The sequence below is a fragment of the Dipodomys merriami genome, unplaced genomic scaffold (genome assembly GCF_024711535.1).
Source record: "Dipodomys merriami isolate MVZ:Mamm:240054 unplaced genomic scaffold, mDipMer1.0.p SCAF_106, whole genome shotgun sequence".
Lineage (NCBI taxonomy): Eukaryota > Metazoa > Chordata > Mammalia > Rodentia > Heteromyidae > Dipodomys > Dipodomys merriami.
The window spans coordinates 2,668,548-2,686,177 of record NW_027202338.1 but is presented as its reverse complement, the minus strand read 5'-3'; the positions used below and the strand labels follow the sequence as shown (position 1 = coordinate 2,686,177).

The following is a 17,630-nucleotide window of genomic DNA, read 5'->3' as shown; positions in this document are numbered from 1 at the left end:
CCACCTTCCCAGGCCTCCAAGCTTTTAATTACAACAAATTGTTTTCTTTCTCCACAGCTGCAACAATCCCTTGTGTCATCAGTACAACTTAACATTTCTGCTAAAAATAAAACCTGCTCCCTTGGGCTGGGAATGTGGCTTAGTGGTAGAGTGTTTGCCTAGCATGCATGAAGCCCTGGGTTCAGTTCCTCATTACCACATAGACAGAAAAAGCCAAAAGTGGTGCTCTGGCTCCAGTGGTAGAGTGCTAGCCTTGAGCAAAAGAAGCTCAGGGACAGGGCTGGGAAGGTGGCTCAGTGGTAGAGTGCTTGCCTTGCATGCATGAGGCTCTGGGTTCAATTCCTCACCATCACATAAGCAGCCCTGGGTTTGGTTCCTCACCATCACATACGCAGAAAAAGCCAGAATGGCACTATGGCTCAAGAGGTAGAGTGCTAGCCTTGAGCTGAAGAGCTCAGAGACAGTGCCCAGGCCCAGAGTTCAGGCTTCACAATTGACCAAAAAAGAAGAAGAAGAAGAAGAAGCTCAGGGATAGTGCACAGGCCCTGAGTTCAAGCTCCAGGACTGGCATATGTATATACAAAAAAAAAGAAAAACCTGCTCCCTACCCATCATCACACCGTGATCCTCAAATCTCTCCTTATAGTATACTAATTCCCCTGTGCTATGCTATATGACTTATAACTCCTCGGGTGTCCTGTCAAATCCCAACATGTGTCAAACAAACATCTGCATCACCAAGTCCCTGGCCAGCCCCAATGGCACGACCATTTGGTGCAACCACTCCTTGACCAGATGTATTGGTCCAGGCTCTCTCTCCCCCTGCATGCTGGTCTCTCCAATTCCATAGTATACTTTGTACTCCAACACCGAGCTCCAAACCTTAAGAACCCTTGCCTCAAACCCACATTTAGCCAGATGGAGATGAGCTGTTTTCCTCCCAATTCTGGTGGGGGTGAGCTTGGTGTCCTCTATTGTCTCCATAGGGCTATCTGGTGGGAGTCTACCATTCCGTAACATCTAACCAAGAACTCGGTGATCGTCTACTTTCCTCTGTTAAGGATTCTTCCGAGGCCCTACACCTCTTACAAACTCAGCTTAATTCTTTGATTGATGTCACACTCCAAAATAAGAAAGCTCTAAGCCTACTCACTGGGAGAAGAAAAAAAAAGTGAGACATGCATCTTTATAAGGGAAAAGTGATGCTGCTATGTAAACATGTCAGGACAGATATATAATCCCTGCTGGGTTCTCTTACAGCTATCTTTGCTTTACTTTTTAATCTTACCTTGCATTTTTAGGTGCCTGCAAAACATCCTCACAGAAAGAGCAAGAGCCTTCACCAACCGGATGGTCAATCAAATGCTCCTGGGACAATACCACGCTGCTTCTCACCCACAAACATCCATGTAACTTCGGTTACAGGAGACAGACCTTCACCCACACACCCTAACCTTCCTTCTCCATCTTCTCCCGCAGTCTGCCACCTTAGACCTTAGGCAAAAACAAATCTGCCTTTCCCTGAAATCAGGTGACCACCTGTAAACAGGTGACGCAGGCAGGTGCAATCTCAAATAGCAGCTCCTCTCCTAATGCAATTTCCCTCTCCCTTGTGTGTGCAGATAGAACTGCACATGTTTAACCCCTTCCACGACGCAGTGCCACAGGCACCCAGCCCTATAAACCTGCTTAGAGCCCCGCCCAGCTGCTATTCTGTGTAACCTGACATTAAAAACTCTTTTTCCTTCGTATGGGAACAAGTGTCCGAGTGACTTTCTCGGAGAAGCCTTTCAGGATCTACCGCAGACATATCTGCTACTGTTTTTGCAGTCACTGCAAACTCCAAGAAAGAGAAAGCGATTAGAAAAGTGCAGCCGAAGTGGTGGGAAAGTTCAACTTCATTCAGGTCTTCCGGCATTTCCGGGCTAGCCAGGATGCGGGGGGGGGAGGGGGCTGTCTTGTGGAATTTCGGGAAATGTAGTTCGTGAACGCTGGGGACTCGCTCGGCTCCCTTCGGTTCACGAGACAATCCGTTCTCGGCTCCCGCCGGGAATTCTGGGACGTGTAGTCCAGCAGGGCGGCGCGTGGATGGCGTCACTTCCGGCGCTGGACTGGGCGGCCGCGGCCTTGGTTCTTTCAGAAAGGTGAGCCCTCCCCCTCGGCCCGTCCCCGGCACCGAGTCCCAGCGCTGCCGCCAGGAGGCGGGGACCACGGGGACCCCGAGAATCTGCCTCGGACGAAGGGTGGGGCTCGTGTTCCTGTGAATGAGCCCTCTCCGGGTGCGCTGGCGCGTTTCGGGTCCCTGGCCTGAACCTTTCCTCACCTGGGTTGAGGCCTCCCTGCATTGGGGGGGCCTCCTGTACCCCAACTCTTTGCTCCTGGATCCTCTTTAACCCCACAGCTCGCTCCACCACTGCCCAGCACTGTCATAATCAGGCAGTATTTTAAACTCTCCCCACTTTCTCTTTAATATCTCCTTTGTCTGTACCCACCTTAAGAAGGTCTTTGAATTAAATAAAGGCTCTGCACCCAGCCTGGCCGGGATGAAAAGAAAGCACTTATTACTAGTACTTGTTTTTTTTGAGAAGCAGTAGAGGCCTTAGCGATCCTGGGATGGGCTCAGAACCCCAGGTGCTGCTGGGCGTTGGGCCCTCCCCTATACCCAAATTGCTAATTATTTATCAACATCATAATGATTAAGAGGGCCGATCCAGCCTGGCACGACTGCTGTATTGATGGGCAAGTTCCATGACCTGATTTCTCCCAGCCGCCTTCCTTTCCTGAGCAGGGAGGAGGAAGCAATGATTCTTGGATACCACTTACAGAGTCCACTACCTGAGTAGAATTGGCCTGTTCAGGGGCCAACATGATTCCTTTGCCCATTGACAAATTCTGCTACTAAGCTAATGTACTCATGTTTGTTGAATGAATTAACAAAGGGCCGGGGAGTACTTGGGCATAAGCAATAAAGGCAGTATAGAATATGTGTTATCTATGACTGTAGGAGTTTTGTGTGAATAAACATATTTAATTCTTATGGAGCCCATAGGATGAGAAATTTGTGTTCCATTTGGGGCCTGGGGCTTGAACTCAGGGCCTGGACTCTGACCCTGAGCCCCTCTGTGCTCAAGGCTAGCACCCTACTACTTGAGCCATAGTGCCACTTTTGGCTTTTTCTGAATAGTTTATTAGAGATAAGAGTCTTATGGACTTTCCTGTCTGGACTGGCTTTGAACTGTGATCCTCAGATCTCAGCCCCCTGGGTAGCTAGGATTACAGGTATGAGCCACAGACGCCCAGTTTGTGTTCTGTTTAAAAGATGAGGGTGAAAATGGCGCTGTGACTCAAGCGGTAGAGTGTTCCCCTTGAGCAAGCCCGAACCCAGAGTTCAAGCCCATGACCAACCAAAAAAAAAAAAAAAAGATGAGGGAACTGAAATCACAGAGGAGGAGGCTGAGCTGAGATTTGGACCTGGGTAGTTTCAGTCCATTGTCTCATGTCTCAGTTTTTAAAATTCCGTATCTGATCAAGGCCCAAAATTAGATGGTTAGGAAAGCTATGTAAATGAGCTTGGGTTTCTTCTTTTATGATACACTTTCTCTCATCTGTAGTTTAATTGTACTTTACTTGAAATGCAATTGTAAAGGATTAAGAAAATATATAAAGTACTGGACTGGGAATGTGGCTTAGTGGTAGAGTGCTTGCCTAGCATTCATGAAGCTATAGGTTCAATTCCTCAGTACCACATAAGCAAAAAAGCTGGAAATGGTACCTGTGGCTCAAGTGATAAAGTGCTAGCTTTGAGCAAAAGATATTCAAGGACAGTATCTAGGTCCTGAGTTCAACCCAAGGACTGGCAAAAAAAAAAAATCTATCTATCTATATGTCTGTCTTTGTGTCTGTCTATAAAGTACTGGCAATACATCCAAATAGAGATAAATATAGATATGACTGGAGGTGTGGCTCAAGTGGTAGAACAACCTGCCTAGTAAGGTGGAGACTCTGAGTTTAGTCTCTAGTACTTAAAAGGAAAGGACAGACATCCCAACAAACACACAACTCCTGCCAGAAAGCAGCTCCTGTGTTCATCCTAGCATCTAGGGCTGTCCCCTCCCCTCTCACTGTCCACAGCCACAGAACTGATACCCTCTCCCCTCCCCCCCATCCCCTGGACTTCTTGGAAAGCTAAGGAGTGTGTTGGAGCACATGATGCAAATGACAAAGTAGAGCACTCAGAAATTGGGGGCCTTAAAACAATATTTACTATCCAGGCATATTTGATCCAGTACCAGTTTATCCCACTTGAGCAGATTCTGAATCTCAGTGTCTTCTCCACTTCCTTGTTGTCATGTGGAGCATCCGCCTGGGCTCACTGGAGTCTGGCCTGGATTCCTGGCATAAACAGCCACCAAGTAACCTCAGTAACATCTTGGGTACATCACAAGACCAATGTGGGTCAAAATCATTTTCATTTCCCTTGTATTTTACTCAGTGTAATAGTCCCATTGTCGGGCTGGGAAGGTGACTCAGTGGTAGAGTGCTTGCCTTGCATGAATGAGGCCCTGGGTTTGATTCCTCAGCACCACATAAGCAAAAAGAAAAAAGCTGGAAGTGGCGCTGTGGCTCAAGTGGTAGAGCGCTAGCCTTGAGCTGAAGAGCTGAGGGACAGCGCCCAGGCCCAGAGTTCAGGCCCCATGACCGGACCAAAAAAAAAAAGAAAATAGTCCCATTGTCCTCGACTCAGAGGGCATTGGTTCTTCTGCACAGTCTTACTACTCGTCCGCACACTGATTCTCTCTGCTCACATTTCCTGCCATCCTTGAGCCAACCTGATTTAATCTGTTAATCAGCAATGGTTTGGGTCAGAAATAGAAATGAAATATCTCATTGTGGCTTAATGCATGTGATTCTGTTTCTGTGAACAAACCTCACTCTGATGAGACATTTCATTTATTTTACTTTTTCTCTTTTTCTCTGATGGCTTTGATGCGCATCACACTTACTCTGTCAGTGTGACCTCGGTGCTGTTGTTTTAGCACAGCTATGACGTCACTGCCTGCCGCCAGTCAGTGAGGCACACATCACCTCCCCATGCCTCAGAGCATGGCAGCCTGCTTTTCTTTTCTTGCCTAAGTTCCACATGATTGCCATGTACTGGTTAAGAAAAGATTAAGATGCTTTTAGACTTGAAATGCTGTTTAGTTAGCACTTTTTTTTTTTTTTTTTTTTTTTTTGCCAGTCCTGGGGTTTGTACTCAGGGCCTGGGCACTGTCCATGAGCTTCTTTTGCTCAAGGCAAGCACTCTACCACTTGAGCAACAGCATCATTTCTGGCTTTTTCTGTGTATGTGGTACTGGGGAATCGAACCCAGGGCTTCATGTGAGCTAGGCAAGCACTCTACCACTAAGCCACATTCCCAGCCCACTTTTTTTTTTTTTTTTTTTGCCAAGTACTAAGATTCTTAACTCAGGACCTCACACTTGCTCAGTTTGCTTACTCAGTTAGCACTCTACCACTTGAGCCATACCTTGCTTTGTTTTGGGGTTTTTTTTTTGCTGGTAATTTTGGAGAAACTCTGAGCTAATAATCCTGGCTGTTCTCCTGGCTAAATAATTAGGAGCAAGTAACCTTGAAATCCTTTCTGTCGGTACTGGAGATTGAATTTAGGGCCTTGAGCTTGCTAAACCATATGCAGTCATTTTGCTTTTATTTTTTTCAAGCTTTTGCCTGAGTTGGCCTTAGACCACAATCCTCCTCCCCCAGCCTCCTGAGTGGCTGGGATTTCAGGGGTATCACATTGATCCCTCTTAGAAATCTTGATGTTAGCTGGATGCTGGTGGCTCACGCCTGTAATCCTAGCTATTCAGGAGGCTGAGATCCAAGGATTGTGGTTGAAAGCCAGCCTGGGCAGGAAAGTCATGAGACTCTTATCTCCTAGAAAACTAATCTCACTAGAAAACCAGAAGTGGCGCTGTGGCTCAAAGTGGTAGAGCACTAGCCTTGAGCTGAAGAGCTGAGGGACAGTGGCCAGGCCCAGAGTTCAAGACCCATACCCACCACCAACAACAACAAAAATTTTGATGTCTCAGTCTTCTCAGCTCTGAAGGGAGGTCCACGTTGTCCCCCTTTCTGGGTTCCTGTGAGGGTTAAAGAGACAGACCCTCTACCACACAGGATTTGACTTGGTTCTCATCATCTTTTCTACTTCTTTTGCTCCAGGCAAAAACCACACCATGTGGCATTCTGTTTTGGTGTTCCGATGAGTCCCTTCCTGGGAGTGATAAATAGAACTCAGCCGTCCTCCAAGGGTAAGATGGAGCAGAATAGAATACTCTCCCCTGAGCCCATCCACCCTCATCCTTCCTCAAGGCTGGGTTTGAAGCCTCCACCCATGCCCCCAGAGGACACGGGTCCCCTGGGTAATTGGTAAATGTGTCACTGCCGGCTGTGCTGTGGGGTTAATGCCTGTTTCTGGAGTTGCATGAAGTCTGTAGACTCCATAGTGATGGTTGGCATGAGTAGGGTGTGGCAAGGGGTGGAGCAGACCTCAGGGGGAGCTAAAAGGCCTCTGTTCATTCACAACTAGCTTGCCGAACCCCCAAGACAACTGGGCACTTACCTGTTCCTTTCTCAGCAGTCTGGTCAAATGGAGGCCAAGGGGCTCAGGTTTTTAGTGTGAAAAACCAACAGCCTCACAGGTTTCACCATTTGTGGGGTTGTTGTTGTTGGACTGAAGGGGCCAGGGAGGCCCTGTGGATTCTCCTCCGGTCTCAAGACATGTATTCACCCTTGTGGACCTTCCAGACCCTGGGGTGGCTTTTCCTGGCCAGAGCTTGGCCCGGTAGGGACACAGAGTTGTGTCCACTCCCCACAGCCACAGGGGCCAGGGCCTGTGATAGCGAGACACACACACACCACATCACCCCACCCAAAACATACACCAGACACACACATACACCACCCAACACACATACCACCCCCCCACCTGACACACACACACATACACACACACACACACACACACACACCACCCGATACACATACCACCCCCCACATACATCACACCCGACACACACACCATCCCACACCACCCAAAACATACACCAGACACACACATACACCACCCAACACACATACCACCCCCCCACCTGACACACACACACACCACTCGACACAATCTGAAACATACACCAGACACACACATACACACACACCACCCGATACACATACCACCCCCCACATACATCACACCTAACACACATACCACCTGACACACACACCAGACACACACATACACCACCCAACACACATACCACCCCCCCACCTCACACACACACACACACACACACACCACCCAACACAACCTGAAACATACACCAGACACACACACACCACCCAACACAACCTGAAACATACACCAGACACACACACACCACCCAACACAACCTGAAACATACACCAGACACACACATACACACACACCACCCGATACACATACCAACCCCCACATACATCACACCTGACACATACACCCCCAGACACCCACATACACCACCCGACATACGCACCACCACCCCCACACCACACCACCCAAAACATACACCAGACACACACATATACCACCCGACACACACACCACCCAAAACAAACACTAGACACACATATATACCACTCGACACACATACCACCCCCTCACACACCACCACACACACCACCCACACAACCTGAAACATTCACCACACACCCACATACACCACCCGACATACGCACCACCACCCCCACACCACACCACCCAAAACATACACTAGACACACATATATACCACCCGACACACATACCACCCCCTCACCCACCACCACACACACCACCCACACAACCTGAAACATTCACCAGACACACACACCATCTGACACACATACCACCCCCCACACCACCTGACACATGCACCACCCCACACACATACCACCCCCACACAACCTGAAACATACACCAGACACATATACACCACCCGCCACACATACCAACCCCCACATACATCACCCGACACACATACCACCTGACACACACACAACCCAACCTCACACCACCCAAAACATACACCAGACACATACACCACCCGACACATGCACCACCACCCCTACATCACCCCCACAATCCGAAACATACACCAGACACATACACCACCACATACACACCACCCAACACACACACCACCCCACACCACCCAAAACATACACCAGACACACACATACACCACCCGACACACATACCACCCCCTCACACACCTACTACCCACACAACCTGAAACATACACCAGACACACACACCACCTGACACATGCACCCCCACCCCCACACCACCCCCACAACCCAAAACATACACCAGACAGACACATACACTACCCGACACACATACCACCCCCATACCACCCAACACACACACCACCCGAAACATATACCAGACACACATACCTCCCCACATACGATCCAACACACATACCATCACCCACACACAACCCGAAACATACACCAGACACACACATATACCACCCAACACACATACCACCCCACCACCACCCAATACATGCCCCACCCCACAAACACACCACCCATACAACCCAAAACATACACCAGACACACACACCACCCGACATACAACCTGAAACATACACCACACACACATACCACCCAACACTTACCACCCCCCCCACACCACCCACACAACCCAAAACACACACCACACACACAACCTGAACATATTCCAGACACACACATACACCACCTGACACACACATACTCCCCCCATACCACCCAACAGCACTGCTGTCAGAGCTTCTGTTGCAGGCCTGCAGGTGACAGAATCGAAACACTAGAAAGGTTAAGCAGCTCAGCCACAGCCCCTCAGCAGCTGCACAACAAAGCCAGTTCTGGACACGGGGATTTTGTCCCCAAAGCCCACAGTAAACAAGTGCATTGCACTGCTTCTCCATGCCAGCTCCCTATCGACTGCCCTATCACCCAGGATGGGAGGAGTGGGTGGGAGGGGCTGTGGATGGGCGGGGTTGTGTGTGGGCGTGGTCAGAAGTGGTGCGTCATTGAGTGGGTGGGGCCTGTGGGGCTCAGCCTCTGGAAGGCCTTTGTCAGGGCTTCTTTCTGTTTTGCCCTCAGGCCTCTACCTGTCCCAGGAAGAAGATGACCAAATTCCAGGTGAGTTATTCTCACTTCTGCCTCTAATCTGTTATCCCATTTCTCAGAGGCCACCCCCTGTAGACACATTTTTTTTTCCCTCCTGAATGTAAAGAATAGCACCACACGTTCGATACTGGTATTTTGTTTTCTTTTGTTTTGTACCAATCCTGGGGCTTGACATCAGGGCCTTTGTACTGTTTCTGAGCTTTTTTGGGCTCAAGGCTAGCACTCTAATCATTTGGGCCCACAGCTCCACTTCTGGCTTTTTGCTGGTTCATTGGAGGTAAAGAGTCATGGACTTTCCTGCCCAGGCTGGCTTTGAACTATGATCCTCAGATCTCAGCCACCTGAGGGGCTAAGATGACAAGCATGAGCCACCCATGCCTGGCTGCAGTTTTCTGTTCAATGAGCTGGGCCTCACTCCCCACGGTCCCCTCTGCTCTGCTGGAGAGGTTGAGGCAGGAGTGCAGGAGATCTGGTCTGTGACACTACAGTTAGGTGTTCGAATTACATTCTGCATCAATATGGTGAAACTCCATGTGCCCTAAGGCACTGGGAAATGGGGTAGTTCCATGGCCCCACATTCTCAGTGCCCCCTCTTTCTGGGTAGTCTGCGCAGTTGCAGGAGGAGGTGACGTTCACAGATGTGGCTGTGGTCTTCAGCGAGGAGGAGCTGCAGCTGCTGGACCAGGCCCAGAGGCTGTTGCACCGCCATGTGATGCTGGAGACCTTCCAGAACCTTGTGGCCGTGGGTGAGGATGGGCCTGTGTTGCCCAACTGCCCCCCATTCCCCCGCTGCATCTGTGGCCCAGGTACCACCTCTCAACTCTTCACAAAGTAGACACCATCAAACATAAAAGATTTTTGCTCTCCTCGCCTTTCTGACAGCACACCAGCCCTTCAAACCTGACCTGATTACCCGGCTAGAGAGGGAAGATGCGCTCGTGACCAAAACAGCCACGCAAGGCCACAGCCACACGTGCTCAGGTGACAGCCACACTGGGACACAACAGCGCAGAGTGGGGGCTTTTTTCTTTTTATCAGTCATGGGTCTTGAACTCTGGGCCTGGGCGCTGTCTTTCAGCTCTTCAGCTCAAGGCAAGCACTCTACCACTTGAGCCACAGCACCACTTCCAGTTTTTCTGCTGGTTTATTGGAGGTGAGAGTCTCACAGACTTTCTTGCCCGGGCTTGCTTTGAACCGCAATCCTCTGATCTCAGCCTCCCGAGTAGCTAGGATGACAGGTGTGAGCCACCGGTGCCTGGCTTCTTTTTCTTTTTGCTAGTACAGAGTTTTGAACTCATTGCCTTGAGCTTTTGAGGTAGGTGCTCTTCCACCCGAGCCACACCCCTAGTCCTTTTTTGGCTTTAGTTGTTTTTTTTTTTTTAAATTAGGATTCTCATTTTTTGTCCAGACTGAAGTCTTCCTCTGTCTGCCTCTCATTGGAGAACCATTGCTAGAACACAAGACAGAATGTGCCAGTTCTCCTTTGAGCTGTCCAGAGGTTCCCCATTCACAGGCAGCAAAACAAGGCTTCCGGGGCTGGGAAGGTGGCTCAGTGGTAGAGCGCTAGCCTTGAGCTGAAGAGCTGAGGGACAGCGCCCAGGCCCAGAGTTCAGGCCCCACAACTGGACAAAAAAAAAAGACAAAACAAGGCTTCCGCTGTGCCTCTGTGTTCCCTTTCTCCATGTCTCTTTCCCTGGGTGCCCCTCCGTACTGCTGCCCCTCTCCACTAGCAGCGGGCTCTGTCTCAGTTCTATCCCTTGCTCTTCTCCGCCTGAATGAAGTGCTTGATACATGTGTGGCCTTCTCTGTCTTCAGTCCACTTTGGGGCAGCTAAGAGGCACAGGATAAATCAGTGCAATTGGAGAATATTCCAGAATGATAGATGATTCCTTGGCCTAAGTGACCATTCTTCCTATGTGAGAGAGAAAGCAGAAATCTCAGAGACGGGCTGCAAGGGAGGCCTGAGGAACCTGGCCGGATTCTGCACAGGGTGGAGCACCATTGCTCCATCAAAGCAAATTAAATAGGAAATGCTAAAATTGCATGACAGGTGAAAGAACAAAGACTAAAAGCTGGGCACCTGGCTCACCCCCCCCCATCCTAGCTACTTAGGAAGCTGAGATCTGAAGCTCACAGTTCAAAGCCAACCCAGACAGGAAAGTCTGTGAGACTCTTATCTCCAGTTAATCACAGAAAAAGCTGGAAGTGACTGTGGCGCAAGAGGTAGAGCTCTAGCCTTAAGCTGAAGAGCTGAGGGACAGCGCCCAGGCTCAGGCCCAGAGTTCAAGTACCAGGACTGGCAGGGGGGAGGAAGAGAGGGAGGGAGGGAAGGAGGGAAGAAGGAAGCAAGGAAGGAAGGAAAGAAAAAGAAAAGAAAGAGAGAGAGAGAGAGAGAGAGAAGACCATTTTTCTGGAATCACCATATTTCAGTATATTTTCCAGCTTTTCTTCAACTAATATTAAATGTTTGTTTATAAATGTTAGCATTGTTTTTTGTCTCAAACTTTTTTTCCAATGATGGGAAGAAAGAAAGAAAAAGAAAGTCATCACTATTCTTTTTCTTTCTTTCTTTTTTGTTGGTCGAGGGGCCTGAACTCTGGGCCTGGGCGCTGTCCCTCAGCTCTTCAGCTTAAGGCTAGCACTCTACCACTTGAGCCACAGTGCCACTCCCGGCTTTTTTCTGCTTATGTGGTGCTGAGGAATCGAACCCAGGGCCTCAGGCATGCAAGGCAAGCGCTCTACCACCCAGCCACCTTCCCAGCCCCAATTGTCACTATTTTTAAAGAACATTTTTTCCAAAGAAATAAATAAAATGATATGGTGGGATTGTCCTTTAACTCTTCAGCACTGAAACACCCACCCGTCAGAAACTCTCTTACATCCCTGGCAGCTGGCGAATGGTGAATTTGGCCCTAGGAAGCGGTGTGCCTACTGCGAGGCTGGGCCTCAGCTCACAGACTTGCAAGGAGGCCCCGGGCGGGATCCTGTAGTCTCTGCGAAGCCCTCACTGCGGACTTGTCTGCTTGTCTTTGTCCCCCCAGGAAGCCGGAGTGAAGGTGGCCTGGCGAGGCCCGAGGGCCGGGGATTCCGTCCTCTTTCTCCTGGAGAGATTTCCTTCTACCAAGCCTGGCGACGGGGCCCGGGCGCGCGCGCGGTTACCGCGGGTCTCGGTGCCCGGGAGAGCTTGGGGGAGACGCAGGAGCCCCGGCAGCCCCAGGGCGCGGCTCCACGGCGCCTCTCCCGGCCGCACCCCGCACCGGGGGACAACTCTACGCCCCACTCGGGCCCCGGGGTTGGGAGGGACGAGGACGGCGGGGCGCAGGGGTCCCCGCCGCGCGCGGACCAGGACCCTTGTTCGCGCCAGGGCTGCGGCCGGCGCTGCCCCCCAAGCCCGGGCGTGCGGCCCCCCGCGCCAGCCCCGGCCCACGGCGGCGGCCGTCCCGGTGGTGACTGCCGGGTGCCGGCATCGGAATCCCCGCGCGGCCCCCCGGGGGCGCAGCCGCCCGCGCCCGACCCCTGCAGCACCAGCCCCGGCGGGAACGCCTGCAGCCCAGGCCACCGGCCCACGGCCCACGCCGCGGAAAACCCGCACCCGGAGCGCGGGCGTGGCCTGGACCCCAGCTCGGAGCTGGCCGAGGCCCCGCGCCTGCACGTGGGCCAGGCGCCGCTCCGCTGCGCCGAGTGCGGGCGAGGCTTCCGCCACCGCTCGGCCCTGAGCGCGCACGCGCGTGCGCACGCCGGGGAGAAGCCGCACCGCTGCCCGGAGTGCGGGAAGGGCTTCGCGCGCGGCTCCGACCTCCGGGCCCACCGGCGCGTGCACACCGGGGAGCGGCCGTTCGCGTGCGGGGAGTGCGGGAAGGCCTTCAGCCGCAGCTCCTACCTGAAGGGCCACCAGCGCGTGCACTCGGCCGAGCGGCCGTTCCGGTGCGGGGAGTGCGGGAAGGGCTTCCGGCGGAGCGCGCACCTGCAGGGCCACCGGCGCGTGCACACCGGGGAGCGGCCGTTCACGTGCGGGGAGTGCGGGAAGGGCTTCGGCTGGAGCTTCAACCTGCAGATCCACCGGCGCGTGCACACCGGCGAGCGGCCGTTCGCGTGCGGGGAGTGCGGGAAGGCCTTCAGCAAGGCGGCGGCGCTGCGGGCGCACGCGCGCGTGCACAGCGGGGAGCGCCCGCACCAGTGCGGCCAGTGCGGGCGGCGCTTCGGCCAGCGCGCGCACCTGCGCAGCCACCTGAGCGTGCACGCGGCGCCGCGGCCGCACGTGTGCGCGCTGTGCGGGAAGGGCTTCGGCCAGCGCGCGCACCTGCGGGGCCACCAGCGCGTGCACGCGCGGGCGCGGCCGTACGCGTGCGAGCTGTGCGGGCGCGGCTTCAGCCAGGGCGCGCGGCTGGAGGCGCACCGCCGGGCGCACGCGGGGGCCCCGCACCGCTGCCCGCTCTGCGCCAAGGCCTTCGCCGAGCGCGCGCGCCTGCAGGCCCACCTGCGCGGCCCCGCGCACGGCCGCGACCACAGGTGTGCGCAGTGCGGCAAGGCCTTCGCCGGCGGCTCGGGGCTGCGCGCGCACCTGCGCGTGCACACGGGCGAGCGGCCGTTCACCTGCCCGGTGTGCGGCCGGGGCTTCAGCCAGAGGTCCAACCTGCGCGCGCACCAGCGGCTGCACACCGGCGAGACGCCCTACACCTGCGACGCGTGCGGAAAGGGCTTCCGCTGGGGCTCCGGGCTCCTCATCCACCAGCGGGCCCACCGCGGGGACCAGGCCGGCGGGGACCCCCGCCCGCTGCCAGCCCCGGACAGCCGGCCCCCAAGCCACGGTCCTCAGGTGCCAACTGAAGTTCGCCCATCACCAGCAGAGCCAAAATAAGAAAGATTTTTCTCAAAAATCCACGCGTGTCCGCAGGGCCAGCCCAGGCACAATGCCATGGAGACCCCATCTCAACGAGCCGGCCGTGGAGGCACGCATTAACGTGAGGATCATAGTCAAAGGCCGGCCCATGCGAACACAGGAGACTGTATTTGAAAAAGGAAAAAAGCAAAAAAGGGGGGACTGAGAGCGTGGCTGGGGAGGCGCAGCGCCTGCCTGGCCCCGAGTTCACTCTCAACATAGCCAAGAAACAAGCAAACGGGGTGTTCTCATCCAACGTTTCAACAGCGGGACGCCAGGAGAGGGTGCCCGGACAGAGGCCGCAAAGCCAGGGCAGCGAGCCAGGATGCAAAACCCCAGCAGGAAGGACGCGCTCTGCCTACGGCTGGGGCTGGGCCTGGGCGCATGGCCACGCCCGAGCTCCACGGGCTTCCCCTGCTCACAGCAGCTGCCCTGTCCTGTACTTCCTGCTACGTGAACGAAGGTGTGTAAGGGGACAGTGGAAAACTTTCTGGAGCAAAAATAGGGTTTTTGGGTGTGTGTGTGTGTGTGTGTGTGTGTGTGTGTGTGTGTTGATACCAGTCCTGGCTTGAACTCGGCCTGGGCACTGTCCCTCATCTTCACCTCAAAGCTAGAGCTCTACCACTTGAGCCACAGCGCCACTTCCGGTTTTCTGGTGGTTCATTGGAGAAAAGTCTCACGGACTTTCCTGCCCAGGCTGGCTTTGAACCACAATCCTTAGATCTCAGCCTCCTGAGTAGCTAAGATTATAGGCATGAGCCACACTCAGCAAAACGTGTGTGTGTGTGCGCGCGCGCGCGCGCGCGCCCGTGTGTGTAAGAGAGAAAGAGCTGAGGCTTGAACCTAGGGCCTGAGTAGTGTCCATGAGTTTTCTGCTCAAGGCTAGCGCCCTATCACTTTTTTTTGCCAGTTCTGGGGTTTGAACTCAGGGCCTGGGCACTGTCCCTGAGCCTCTCTGTGCTCAAAGCTAGCGCTCTACCACTTGAACCACAGTGCCACTTTCAGCTTTTTCTGTGTATGTGGTACTGAGGAATCGAACCCAGGGCTTCATGCATTCTGGGCGAGCACTTTACCACTGAGCCACATTCCCAGCCCTAAGCACTCTACCACTTTGAGCCACAGCTCCACTTCCTTTTGCTGGCTAACTGGAGAAAAGAGCCTCACAGACTTTCCTGCCCAGGCCCATTTCAAACTGGGATCCTCATAGCTCAGCCTCTTGAGTAGCTGGGGTTACAGGTGTGAGCCACCAGTACCTGGTTCTGTGTGTGTGTGTGTGTGTGTGTGTTCATTGCACCACAGGGTTTCACTGCATATGTTATGTTTTACTTGCAACATTTTTCATTGCTGCTTTCCTTCATTTCACCAGCTTTCATGAACACCCTTTATGCTGTATCCTATAGTTGCAATGAATTTCAAATTATTCACCATCTTCCTTTTCTTCTCCTTTCCTTTATCTTTCTGGATATAATTCCATAGTTAGAATCATGTTCTGTAAGTCAGGTGCCGGTGGCTCACGCCTGTAATTCTAGCTACTCAGGAGGTTGAGATCTGAGGATTGAGGTTCAAAGCCAGTCCGGGCAGAAAAGTCCTTAAGACTCTTTATCTCCAATAAACCACCAGAAAACCGGAAGTGATGCTGTGGCTCAAGTGGTAGAGTACTAGTCTTGAGCTGAAGAGCTGAGGGACAGCACCCAGGTCCAGAGTTCAAGCCCCATGACTGACCCAAAAAAACCAAGTTTTGTAAAAAATATATATTATATATGCAAATGTGTATATACAAATTGATACATATAGAGACATATATAGGTACGTACTTATCCATGAATTTGTCTATTCATCTAGCTTCCACATATGAGCAGAAGCAGGCATTTTCTTTTCGGAGCTCAGCTTGTCTCAATATGTTCAGAGTCCATGCACGATTGCACTTTGTATAGCTGTGTGACAGTCCACGGCACTCGTATATGAACAAAGTGGTGTCTGTGCAGCTATGCCCTTCCCCCCACGCCCCACTGTCGACTCTTGGATGTGGAATGGCGGGGTCATGGGTCAGGTCGGGGGAGAGCATTTCTGTTTAGCTGTGACTGCTCATTGTGGGTTGGTCTATTTCCATTCTCATGTTCTCACGAGGGGCTGGGAAGGAGGCTCAGTGGTAGAGCGCTTGCCTTGCATGCATGAGGCCCTGGGTTTGATTCCTCAGCACCATCTAAGCAGAAAAAGCCGGAAGTGGTGCTGTGGCTCAAGTGGTAGAGCGCTAGCCTTGAGCTGAAGAGCTGAGGGACAGTGCCCAGGCCCAGAGTTCAGGCCCCACTACCAACAAAAAAAAAAAAAAGAAGAAGAAGAAGAAAAAGAAAGGAAAAAGTCTCATGGACTTTGCCTGGGCTGGCTTTGAACCATGATCTTCAGATCTCAGCCTCCTGAGTAACTAGGATTACAGGTATGAGCCACCTGCACTGTCTTTTTTTTGTTTTTTCTTCCAGTGTGGGCTCTCTCAGCTAGAAACTTCCCTCTTAGAACTATCTCAGCTGCAGCCCAGCCCTACCTGACAGGTCCCGTTGTGTTGTGTTCTCATTTAAACTTCAAATTTTCCTCCCTGGCTAACTGATTGAAAGCTGTTCGGAAGCCGTGTGTCTGTGTGATTTCTCTGGTTTCTTTTATTCTTGTTCCACTTTTTTCCATTGGGCCCTGATAGCACCCGGGGAATTATTTATGACTTGTCTCCTGGCCAACAATGTGACATCCAGGACCATCCCAGAGCCCGGAGGGAGCGCATGCGCACACTGCACGGATGGACATGGTGTCCATCTGGCATCCCTGAGCTTTTGCACTCAAGGCTGGCACTGTACCACTCGAGCCACGGTTCCAGTTCTGCCTTTTTGCTGGCTAATTAGAGATAAGACACTCATGGACCTTCCTGCCCATACTAGCTTCCAACTGTGATCCTCAGATCTCAGCCTGAGCTGCTAGGATGGCAGACAGAGGCCGCCGGCGTGGGGCTCCTGTGTTTATTTGCTGTGTGACTCCTGCGATATGGAATGCAGGCCTGGGCCTCACTGTGGGCGTGGATGTGCGGGCAGGTGGTGAGACTGGAGCTCTGGTTGAAGCCTTTCCTGCACTCCGCGTGCCCCGCTGTGGCTCATCTGATAAGCCTGCGGGTGAGACCCCACGCGGGGACCCTGCCCACCCGGGGCACGTGTGAGGCTGCTTTTTGCTGTGGATCCCTCAGGTGGGCGTGGAAGCATGAGTCTAGCAGAGGAGATGCAGCTGAGATGTATACTGTCTCTCCTGGGGTGTCCCTGTGCCCCCCAGTCATGCTCGTGCATTCTCTATAGTGGGGACTCGCTGAAGGCCACCAGAGCCCACTCACATCATGGGGTCTGTGGGACCCCATCGCCGTGGACCCGCTAGTGGACGTGATGACTAGAGAAGCCACAGAATTGATTGTAGCATCTCTCACGTCTGTGGGCTTCCTCTCCTACTGGGGCTCCCCCCGGGGAACCTAGCTGAACACGAGGGGCCCATGTGGCGCACACTGCCCAGCTCCGTGGGGTCTCCTACCA

General features: G+C 52.9%; 1 protein-coding gene across 3 annotated transcripts; it reads left to right on the top strand.

The window, feature by feature from the left end:
• Window positions 1–2,093: 2,093 nt before the first annotated feature.
• Window positions 2,094–16,698, top strand: LOC138813803 (zinc finger protein 112-like). 3 transcript variants are annotated; one of them, XM_070002263.1, is made up of 7 exons: window positions 2,094–2,144; window positions 6,220–6,308; window positions 9,168–9,206; window positions 9,814–9,940; window positions 10,077–10,175; window positions 10,273–10,347; window positions 12,236–16,698. In XM_070002263.1, exons 3-7 carry the CDS (start codon window positions 9,192–9,194, stop codon window positions 14,050–14,052), a joined length of 2,133 nt encoding a protein of 710 aa, XP_069858364.1. In that variant the 5' UTR covers window positions 2,094–2,144; window positions 6,220–6,308; window positions 9,168–9,191; the 3' UTR covers window positions 14,053–16,698. The 3 variants fall into 3 exon arrangements, with proteins under 3 accessions (XP_069858364.1, XP_069858353.1, XP_069858373.1); XM_070002252.1 differs by having other exon boundaries at window positions 9,799–9,940; XM_070002272.1 differs by lacking the exon at window positions 10,273–10,347 and having other exon boundaries at window positions 9,799–9,940.
• The last annotated feature ends 932 nt before the right edge of the window (window positions 16,699–17,630 follow it).